General features: G+C 36.4%; 1 protein-coding gene across 1 annotated transcript in view; it reads left to right on the top strand.

Annotated features, from left to right (window-relative positions):
• The window catches only part of PLXND1 (plexin D1), a 135,050-nt gene that overhangs the window by 27,438 nt on the left and 95,507 nt on the right, over nucleotides 1–12,105 (top strand). Inside the window, exons 10-12 of the mRNA XM_015823471.1 lie at nucleotides 6,623–6,727; nucleotides 7,946–8,041; nucleotides 10,987–11,080. Coding sequence (XP_015678957.1) covers nucleotides 6,623–6,727; nucleotides 7,946–8,041; nucleotides 10,987–11,080 — 295 coding nt within the window. The remainder of the gene's footprint in view (nucleotides 1–6,622; nucleotides 6,728–7,945; nucleotides 8,042–10,986; nucleotides 11,081–12,105) is intronic.

The following is a 12,105-nucleotide window of genomic DNA, read 5'->3' as shown; positions in this document are numbered from 1 at the left end:
GTAATATAATTCCTTTTTTTTTTTGCTTTTGGCATCCTCAGTAATAAATAGTATGAACTTCTGATTGAAAGTGTGTAATTTCAGTTCATTTCAATTCACTGATGCCTAAATTGTCAGTATGTAGTCTGTTCATTTCATCTTTTGCTGAAGAGCTTTCTCGTGTTCATATTTTTTTATGTTCTTTGTTCCCATTCTAATTCTGTCTTCACAACTTGGAGTCAAAACATCCCAGCATCCACTATATATGGCTGTTAACACCAACTTGATAGCACATAATAAATCAGTGGCAACATCAACCATTAGACTTCCCAAAGGCTTTAATCTAGCTATGTCATAAACACCATTAATACTCTGATTAAGAATAAATAGGCAACTTTGTTGTAAAAAGAAGCATTAAAAGCTACTTTTAGGGTGCTTTTAGGAAATGCACATCTCATCAAAGTAGAAATTACATTAAATTATATCAAAGGTGTATATACTACCTATTTTAAATATTAGTGTCAATTAAAAGTAATGGTGAAATCCCAGATTCGTCTGAAAACTAAATATAATTTATACATTTGTAGTAGATCCAATTAAGCATTGATCCTTTGTTTCTTGGTGTTCTGCAGTATTGGAGAGTCATACCGTAAATATGAAGCTTATTTTGATCAGTTGTTTGTCTATGGCACAAGCCTATCCGGCTTATTGCTTTGTATGCATCATGTTGTTTCTCCTCATTTCAATGTCCCGAGTGCATTTTTTAAAAACCTGTCTAGTTGCAATAATTAGAGTCTTTTTGGAAAGCAGCTTCACAGTCTTAGATCATAAGCACCGTTTAAATACAGAACCTTAGTAATAGATTTCTAAAGGATTAAACACCAAATGTGCAAAGGCATTTTCCATTCCAGGTACACTCAGGCAGCCATACCCACTGTGAAGCTGAATATACCAGGTTCATCCATTTAGAATGTAGTTGCTAGAGTGATTAAACATACGTATGCATGGTTTGCAGCATTCAGTTGATTTCCTTGGACTGGAAACAAAAGACTGAAGCATAGAAAGGGAGCAGCTGAGTTAGGATTTGGTAGGTTAACCCTTTGGAAGTGAACACTGGGCCTGTTAGCGATGATCTTCAATAACCATTTCTGCTTTACAGACTTTGTTTTAACAACAAAAGGCTCTTCGTTTGTTATTCACTCTTTAAATGTAAAAGAGGGCAGAGGTCCCCAACCTTTTGGGCACCAGGGACCGGTTCTGTGGAGAAAGGTTTTTCCACAGACCGGAGACCGCGTGGTTTTGTGTGCTGCTTGCATCCAATGGATGGGGCTTTGCTTGTTTGTGCGGACAGGTTGCTGGTATGCTGTGGCCCGGTACCAGTCCACAGACCAGGGGTTGGGGACCCCTGAAATAGGGCATGGTATTTATCCTCACTTTAGCAAGTGCTTTACAAAAAGTTGAGGAATTGCACATATTAAAGTGGCAAGTACCATTTTAAAACTAAAAGGCAGAGCCTATTTTTCATTGCTTGATGTGGAAAAAGCCCTGGTGATGTTATCTAGTTGGGTAATGAAATTTCTGGAAGAAAACAACCAAGGAACCCAAAGAGTTTTTAATTTACTTTTGGCAAGACCTCAGTACAGCTAATCCTCGACTTACGACCGCAATTGAGCCCAACATTTTTGTTGCTAAGTGAAACATTTGTTAAGTGATTTTTGCCCCATTTTATGACTTTACGTGCCACCGTTGTTAAGTGAATCACTGCAGTTATTAAATTAGTAACATGGTTGTTGAGTGAGTCTGGCTCCCCCATTGACTTTGCTTGCCAGAAGTTCTCAAAAGGGGATCACATGACCACGGGACACTGCAACCGTCATAAGTATGACTCAGTTTCCAAGTGTCTGAATTTTGGTCACATGACTATGGGGATATTGCAGTGGTCGTAATCGTGAAAAACGGTCATAAGTCACTTTTTTCAGTGCCATTGTAACTTTGAATGGTCACTAAATGAACTATTGTAAGTCGAGGACTACCTGTATTACAATTTTCAAAACTGAGATATGACCCAATGAAAATTCAGTATAGCACTAATTCATAATAATCTGTCCTTAAGAGTGTAAGCATATATTTACATAGCAACACGTTTGATTCAAATAGATAGGGATTTATTTTTTTTTGCCTTGGAGGGGGAGAGTTAGTTTAGAAGAGAGAATAAATTAGTACTGTTTTTTAGCTTGTATGGTAGAGAAAAAAACCATTCTGGTCTTCAGTTCCATTATTATTCCTCATTCCCTTGTTATGAGCGCAGCAAAATTGTTTTCTCCTACTGAAGAGAAGCCCTTACTTGCAACTAAAGCTTCACGTACATATCAAAAATGTGGAATTTAGATTGCAGCAAATGGCTTTGCTAGCCTAAGTGAAGATTTTTAAAGTATTATAATGACTGGAAGTGCATGTGTTTTTAAGTTAAGCAGCCAGTGCCCTATATTATTTGTTCTGACAGCTGTAGAATCCTATCATTTTCAGTGATACTTAATTTTGCTACTTCTAGATATAGGAGAGCAACCATTAATTTGCAGGAAAGACTAATAGCATTTTAAATGAATAGGGAACTGAGCAATTCAGAGAAGTTTTAAAAAGCAGGGCTTCATTTTTTTTCCCAATGATATTTTGGGTAATGGTTTTTTGTTTTTTTTTGTGTGGTTTGATGTCTTATCTATTTTTCAGCTGTAGCGTTTGGCATTTCCTGTTGTAAGTAAAGATCTATAGTGTCACTGGGAAAAGGAAGAATGATGATAATAGAATTAGCCAGACTGAACATTTACAAAAAAAGGAAATTTTTTGAACATTCAATTTTTTCCCCTGTGTCACTCCCCACCCCCACCCCAAATGAAAGACACACTACATTTTCACAAGGCAGGGGATTATAGATAGCTAAATTGTTCTATCGTGTTTCTTTTTCTAGCAACTGAAGTGGTTGCTTTTACATCAGGTACTGTATGCAACCATTTTATTGAGAAGACAGGAAGAATCAAACAAGAGGCATTTTCTTCCTGCAAACAATTCTGTTTGCAGCATTTAAGATGGAGAACACTGCTTACCCCTTTAAGCTTTAGTTTTCCATTTATCTCACTCTTAAATAAATCACAAACTATTTAATGACAGCATTAAGAAGATTCTTGTCCATCATTGAAAACTGTTTTCTCAATTAATGTAATCCATACACATTGGGTTGTAGTTGTTTTAATAGAATATTTTGGTGAAAAATATAGCAAAGTCAGATTGTTTCTCTCTCCCTTTTCTTTTAGATGACCCAAATGATGAAGTGCCTCTTTATCGTAAACCCTATGTCTGATCCATTTATTTATACTGTATATAAATTATATATTTGGGGAAGAATGGCGAGAGGGATTTTTATATAGTGGAATTACCTTTCGTTTTCTGGCTGAAAGTTTAAATCTTTGTTTGGACGATGTTTCACAGAAATAAGAGAAATAACACAGTGTCCCCTTATTGGGTATATGGGTGACATATACATTTGATAAAATAAATAAAATTAAAAATGCTATTTATACCACTCCATTGACTTAGGAATGATATACTTCTTATGGAGCAGAGGGAGAAATCAAGAGTATTCAAGTCTGTGCTGTCACTACCACCACCACCACCACCACCACCAAGTGGAAAATTTATCAGAACATAGAGACTCAAGTGATATCTGAGAAAGGAGTGGCTTTTTTCAGCTATAGCTGGTTCATTATCTATTCTGTTCCTAGATTGGATTAATTTGGCTATGTGATCTTTATACTTGGAACATCTGTATTAGATTATTGCAGTGTATTCTAATTGATAGGTTACTGCAGAATGTTGTATTGTGTTATGGCATTGAAAAGGGCAATTAGAGCATATAATACCTATTCTGAAGATACCTTTAAGGTCATACAAAGCCCGTATTAAGTTTTAGTAATGGGATATCTGACAGAGAATGTGCTTTTCCTTTCTGTCACCTAACAACCAGTGGAGACCCCACTAGAGGGTGCCACAATAATTTGCTGTGCAACCACGTAAGAGAAGATATTCTTGATACAAGCATCCCCTCTCCCTTGAAGCTTTGCCATTGGTTTAAGATAAATTGATTTGCTCCAGATTTTAAAGAAATAGATGGTCTTGTGCCTTTTATCCCATTCCTTATGATCCCTGTATTATCTGTTTACTCATTTTCATATCAAGTTTTTAAGAGGGATTTTATTGAATTATTTATTGTTAAATTTGAAATGTGTTATAAAATATTTTTGGAATGCTTCTTGGATTAGCATTGTTTTCTAACTGAAATTATATAGAAAATAATAAGTAAATATCTAATGGTTTTGAATTTAGTAGTGATTTGAGGGGGGGCTGCAAGTGTTGTGTGTTCATGTATGTCTGTGTGTATACCCACATTACCTCAAAACTCAGCAGGTCTCAATATGTCAGCAATTTCAGTGTTTTTAATTTTTATTTAATTTTTTGATCCCTGAAATATTTGGTATCCCATATTTTGTGGTGCTCATGTATGCCAGGTAGCCTACCCCAGGATGGGTTTACCAAAACTTTTGATGGTAATGTAATTGTCTGCATAATAGAGGAAAAGATGTAATGGGAAGAATAAGCTCCTGATCAAATTGATTTATATTTCTAAGAGAAGCTCCTCGTCTATATTTGTTTCATTTATGTATTTACTTAATATATAACTTTAAATCACATTTCTTTTCACAAGACATACTAAAAATACTAAAAGCAATTAAATCAGTATCAACTTATTTAAAAAAAATAGCTACCCAACAGAACAAAGCCACAGTAATAAGTAAGAATAAAATCATCTTGTATAAAAATTATAAAGAACCTTGGGAACAGAATAATAACATCTGAAAATTAACTCTTTTTATCATTGAAAACCAACCAAAAGGGGAAAAAAATCAGGCACTCTCTAAAATACTTCCCAAAGGAGGAAAGTCCATAATTTTGGGGCCTCCTTTAAAGGTTTCTATATAAAATGGCACCAAACCCTACATTCTTCCTAATGGATATTTGAATAGCATCTCTATACCTGATAAATACTTATTCTGTTTTAGGGCTTTGCTATAGGCATAATAACATATACTTCAAAATAGTAGGAAACCTTGCAAATACATCTGAAAAATTGTGGCCAGAGGCCACCCTAAACCTGATTTTAGAGAACAAAATCAGTCATTTGAATTGGACATGGCAGCAAATGAGTAGCTAGTGCATTGGATGCAGAAACTGGTATTTTGTCACCTTAGCATATTGCACTTTCCAGTGTCTAATCTAAGCTGTTCTTCTCTAGTTCAAATGTCTGAGGCATTCCTGAAGAGGAAGACTAGTAGAGTGTCCTGCAGTAATCTACTCTAGATACAAGCAATCACAATGTATTCTGATATTATAATTGGCATGTCAGTCTTGCTTCTGTGGAATATAATGATGGACCTCTAAAACAGCAGTTCTCAACCTATGGGTCGCGACCCCATTTGGGGTCGATCGACCATTTCACGGGGGTCGCCAAGCAAGGCTGTCCGCCATTTTTTCCCCTTTTCCGGCGGGTGCCTTTCCTCCCTTGAGCTGGGCCAGCTGGTGGTCGGCCTGCTCCGTCTCTGCTGCTTGCCAGCTACGCCTCGGCCGGCGCAGAGGGCGGAACCACACATGCGCGGCGCTCCTGGGCAGGGAAAGTCCTCGACTTATGACCGGTTGGGTAGTCCTCGACTTACGACCGGTTTAGTCCTCGACTTACGACCGGTTTAGTCCTCGACTTACGACCGGTTGGGGTCGCGGCATTAAAAAGGTTGAGAACCACTGCTCTAAAAACAGCTTCACCTGAGTTGGATTCCAATTCAAGGAGGATTTCAGTGTGAAACTGGGGAAAAAACTTTGCTTACTACTGTGAAGACTCTTGCAGGAACTTTCTGATTCTATACAAAACACATCGTTTCTTTGTTAGCATCATTTGATTCTTTTCTTCTGATGAAAGTGGAGTATAGTAGCTATTTCTTATTGACAGCTGAGGAGAGCATATGGTTTTCCATTTAATTTGTGAACAAATTAATTTCACTGTGAAAAATCCCAGATTGATAACAGAGTTGCCTGAAGTCAGAAAGCTGAGTGTTCATCTATGGGACATAATGAAGAAAAAAGAAATAGCACAAGCCAATCAAGTTTCACACCTTAGGGAGAATGTTGGTGAAGTTTCTTTTGCTTTCACACTATTATTGTGCTTAGTCTGTGCAAGCAAAGGTGTCATTTCATACCAAACATTCATTTGGCATCTGTCCATTAAGTTCACAATTTATTTTATTTCCCATACAAATCAGAGGACTTTTAAACTTGAAAATTCAGATAACATTAATATAATAAAGACAATGATTTTGTACCATTGATTATAGTGGAATTTATTTTATAGTAAATTAAACTATTTCTATTATATAAAAAAATGTCAACGTGGGAGTATTCTAAGCTAACAACCTACAAAAATAACTTTATGGAATTATGACAATACCCATTTTTGTAGCTCGGTTCTGCTATCTCAGTGTTAAAAAGGTTGAATTTTTTTCACCCTGACCTTCAATTCTTTCATTTGTTTCCTGAAATACAGAACAGTACTGATTGTCCACAGATTGTGCCTGTTTCTATTGCACCAGTACCCACAGGGACTTCTCAGGACATTACAATGACTTTGAGAAATGCTGCTTTTATAAAGGTACGGTAATAACATAAATAGACTTTGTAAAAAGAAAGAGCAAGTAGATCCTATGTTTGCACCTGAAGTCAGATAATTGAGATTATTAAATTAAGTTAATATATGACATGTATTTTCCCTTAGTGATAATGACATGAATAGTCACTTTGAGGACCTTAACAGAAGACGGACAGGTGACTGAAGGGGCTAAGTAGGAAAGAAAGAATATGTTCCATAAAAAAAATTTACTTGAAAATTGTTATATGTAATTCAGTGATATTCATGATATCCATACTATACATGGATTTATAATATTGCAAAAGGTTCATTTGGGGGGATAATGTACTTCTAAACTTGAAGAATCTTTTCTCCTGATATACTACTAAGTGAAGTTTGCAGGCATACAATTCTCACAAGAAAAGTTCACCATACCAGTTTTGGGATATCCTCATGACTGAAAAAGAGAAATGGAGCTTGTTAAAAGCAGAAAGTAGTAAAATCTATCCTAGAAATTGAACAAAGATCCAAAAATTAAATGTTATGATCCTATCTTTTTCAATTAATGAAGAGTAAGATTTCCCTTTTTGCCTACCTAAATACTGTCTACATTGGGGCAATTTTTGATTGTGATCACATCAAAATAAAGTTTCCAATAATCAGACTGTATATTCTCCCATTCCTCATTATGTCTTCAAATACTCATGTACTGCTCTCATTCTTTGCAGTGATCGCTAAGNTGAAAATTTAAGACATGATAGTGAACTTTCAACAATTAAAATACATGTTATGTCTTGCTTTCCTAGAAAACCACAGATATACAGTAAATTGAATTCCTAGTTTGTGTGTCTATTTTACTGGCACCACCTCTTAATGCCATAGGCAGGAATATTTTGTGATTATGAGAATTTTTAACTAGGATATTATCTTATTTATTCAAAGATGTATTTCTTTATTCTTATATTTGAGTGGCCCATCTCTGAGCTATAGGAAATTTAAAATATTTTAATGTAAAATATGTAAAATGTTAATTTTATTTCAACAAGCTTGTTGGAATTAAAGTGCATAATAATGACTAATATTACTGTTATAATAAATGATATTCAGTAATTGAGATCAGAATTTGGCTCATTGATTTATTAATGTATAAGAAAATAAATATCTAAAAATCATTCTTTTTCTGTTGGAAAATATGTAAAAGATTTTTATTCTACAATTTTTCCTTACATTTTTACTATTTAGGAGATGCCTTTGGAGTGTCACTTTGAAACTGAAAATGATAGGATATTTGAGGCTCAGTGGCTAAATGCATCTGCTGTTCAGTGTACTAATGTGTTGGTGAGTTTATGACTATGATTATTTTAATATTTTTTAGAGTTTTCTGTTTATAAATAGTAGCATGTCACAGACCATATGCATACCATTTTATCAAGTCACACTCTCCATCTAAAATTTCAGTACAGTCTAGCTCCATAAACTGCATATATTCAGTCCAAAGCTGCTCTTTCTAATAGAAACTTCACTTTATCTACTTATTTATATACTTGCTTCATTTTATATACCATACGTTTCCAAAGAGGCTTACAACACACTGATTCAAGAATGATTAAAATTAACAGAAAAACCAGCTTGTAACAAAAATTAGAGCAAATCTGATGTATCAGCATTCAAGTGGTGGCATTTTATTACTTCACTCCTGAGTGTTTTTACCACACTCCAGAAACACAATAGAGAGAGGGTAGTCCATAGCTAGTTTATTCCAACTCAACTGTGGGATCCCTTCATTCCTTTGATGGTAGAACATACATCAAGCCTTCTCTCCATGGTCTCACCAGATACACACAGCTTCAGCTCAAAGAAAGTGGTCTCAGAGGTGTCCAGGCCCAGTGCAATGTTGGCTTTCCAAAGTGATGTCCAGCATCTTAGTTTGCACTCAGAAATTAATTGGCAATTAGAGCAATTCCCATAATAGTAGTGCCATACAAGTGAACTTCAGTATGCTATCTGGGCTGCTGCTAAAAGCTGAAGGTTTTGAATGATCTTCATAGGCAGTCCCCATGTAGAGTGTATCTTAGTGGTCTATGAACTAAGAGAAAATGGTGAGGTAGCACCCTCTAGACACATCTCCACTGCAATTCCTGCCCAGCTCATAACTGGGTATTAGTAACAAATTGATTATATTCTCCCAGTAACTCCACATAGATAATAAATAGTAAAAGAAAAATGACAAAGCTCAGTGGCAGTAAGAAGTAGAGTTCCTGAGAGTTTGATCTCTTCTCTACCCATCACGGAGAACTGACTACTCAAAGAGAACAGAAAGGAGTAACTTGATACCCGAAGAACTTCATTTCTGCAACTCCTTTGTAAGAGTCCCCTGCGGGCATGGAGGAGAAGGAAAATTCTTTTGCAGCAACAGCTTGTAATCTTCTCTGTGCATATTGCATATTAACTTTCTGGAGAAGCTGGCAGGGAAGATTGCAAATGGCGATCACATGATTATGGGGCACTTGGCAACCAGTTGTAAGTGCAAACAGGTTGCCAAGTGCCTGAAATGCAATCGTGAGCATGGGGATAGTGTAGAGCAGGGCTTTTCAACCGGTGGTACGTGTACCACCTGTGGTTCATTAGCACATGGCAGGTGGTATGCAGGCCTGCCCAGCCAAGTGTAGTGGAGGAAGGAACGAGCCAACGGAGCGCAGGACTTGCTGTGAGAGAGACCTCTGGAGCTGCAGAGTGGCTGGGACGAGGCAAAGGCCCCAGGATTGGCACTTCCAACTCACCTGGAAGAGAAAGGAGGAGGAGAGGGCAGAGACAGGAGAGACTATAAAAGGAGGCAGTTTGGGCGGGAGAGGGAGAGAGAGAAAAAAGAAGCAGCCTTGGGAGGAGGTGGAGTCAGCTCTAGCTACAAGGGAAAGAAGGAGGAGGGTGGGGGGAGAGGAGAGGAGATCAAGCAGGCCAGCCATGAGCCGATCTACAACTTCTGTGGCAGCCATCTGTGCTGGCAGCAACAAACAGGCAAGAAACGCAGCAGGGGAGGGCTCGCCCTCCACGAGGAATGAAGAAAGATAGCATGGGCTGGAGGTGAGCACGGAGGGAGGGAGGGTGGGAAGAGTTGGCAATGAGAAGGAGGGAGGCTATACCTTTAAGAGAAAAGAAAAAATAGACTGTTTCAGCTGAACAACAAAGTGGGAGAGTGGAAGAATTCTTATGTGCTTTTGTGACTTTGAAGTTCTGGGATTTGTGCAATGTGGGCTTTATGTTCTTAAGGAGTGTTTGGCAATTTCTATTTGGCTGATGGCTGATGTCTCGGGTTAGATTCTATTGCTCTGTTATTGTTAGCTATAAGTTTTGCTGTGAGGGATTTTGAAGTATTTTTCTCTTAAATGGATTTTGCCTGTAGCATTCCTTTACTTATGAATGGAGCCATTTGGAGAGGCTGCCTTAGCCGGCAGCCAGTACTTACTATATTTTTTTTTCTTCCTTAAGTACTGGCTGCTGGCTCCTTAACTTTCCTTTCTAGCCAGTAGCTAATTCTTAAAGGGGAATGCGCCTTTTTAAGCTAGTTCCCTCAGCGGCTGTCTCAAGGCTTTTCCTTGTTTGATAAATATATGGAAGGGAGAAAATATAGGGGGGTTCAAATTCTTCCTTCAGAAGGAAATGGGAATGAGAAAGAGAGAGGCAGGGAAGGAGGGAGGGAAGGCAGACCCGCCTTAACACTTGGCCACCAGCAGCTCTGCCATTGACCTTGCTTTTCAAAAGGTTGCAAAAAGGGATCACATGACCCTAGGACACTGTGACCATCATAAATATGAATCAGTTGCCAAGCATCCAAATATAAATCACATGACCCTGGGCATGCTGCAATGGTCGTAAGTGTGAAAAATGGTCATAGGTCATTTCAGTGCAATTGCAACTTTGAACGGGGTTTTTTTTGGTCATCAAGTTTTTGACACCTTGCTAGATGGTACTCAAATATTGCCATATCCTAAAAGTGATACAATCAATGAAAAGGTTGAAAAGCCCTGGTATAGAGGTCGTAACTTAAGGACAGGTTATAAGTAATTTTTCCTGAGTCTCTCTTAACTTCAAATAGTCATTAAGCAACTGGCTGTAAGTTGAGAATTATCTGTATGATATTTGTTTAATCTATTCTCCTGATTTCTTCTGATGAATATATGTATCTTGTTGTAATACAGAAATGCTTTCGCAGTAAAACCTTAATTTACATGTTTTGGTCTGTTGGTTCAGTAAATAAGATAACTCTCTTCTCCTATTTTATGCAGCTTCATACTTTCAAGAAAAGACACTTATTTTTGGTAAATCTTCAACTGAAAGGAAGATCTGAAAAATTTATTGACAGTCCACTGAAGATGACAGGTTTGACATAAATTTTCTTTTCGTTATTTTCTAACTGGAGTATTTCATCTATTAAAGGCTTACATATTTTTCACTAATTGGTCTTTTCATTTTATAGTCTCCTGAAGTAGGTTAGAGTTTGTAAAGCCAAAAAATGCAGTATTTCGATTATACAGAATTCATATCTGTATTCAGATACAGTATCTTGGTTCTTGTTCACAAGTGGGTTTTATATAGTTACTAGCAAACTATGAATATTGATAAAAATAACACTTGCCATTGTATTTAGAATGTATTTTCTCATTCAGCTTCAAGATATCTGTATATTGTTAAGTTTATGTCAATAAGACATACAGGACAAATGTATTTTGGGATGTAATTGAATTATTGTTATAGTACAAGATATGTGGTATCTAATAGTTTAAGGCTGATTTACATTTTACTTTGGGCCTGTTTTTATTTTTTATTTCAAGTTGATTGAAGCTTCACTAGCACATTTGTAATATATGAAGGTATTGTTTATCTAGCTGAGCTTTGTAATATCCACAACAAATATTCTCTCAGAATAGTGGCAGAACTCGGATAACAGTTGTATTTGTGGATCATAGATCTTTAAAATCTATTAACCATAATATGCAAATAAAAATGTATATGCAGTTTTTATTCTAAAGATATTGGGAATGTCTATAAACCGTGTACAATTCTATTTGCTATAGAGTGAAGAATCTTGATGGAATTTTGCTTTGTTTCAAAATTCTTTTTCTAGTCTATAGATTAGCTGAAGTCCAATTCTATACCATGTTTCACCAAGTATTAGTACAGGCTGTTGATTAATGAGAATCTCTTATTTCAGGGACAAATTATCTGAATGTTTGTGAATGATACATACAGATTTTTTTTAGAAAAATATAACCTTTAATGTGTTTACACAAATGTTGAAAATTATTGGTTTCTATTGGCTTAAGATGTTTGTAAACCACTTACAAATATTCTGAACCTTTATTTATTTATACAGTTTATTTATTTAGAAAATGTATATGATTGCT

Source organism: Protobothrops mucrosquamatus, unplaced genomic scaffold, assembly GCF_001527695.2.
Source record: "Protobothrops mucrosquamatus isolate PMUCROS unplaced genomic scaffold, P.Mucros_1.0 scaffold1880, whole genome shotgun sequence".
NCBI lineage: Eukaryota > Metazoa > Chordata > Lepidosauria > Squamata > Viperidae > Protobothrops > Protobothrops mucrosquamatus.
Note: the sequence above shows the minus strand (reverse complement) of the source record. Positions and strands in the feature narration are given on the sequence as shown.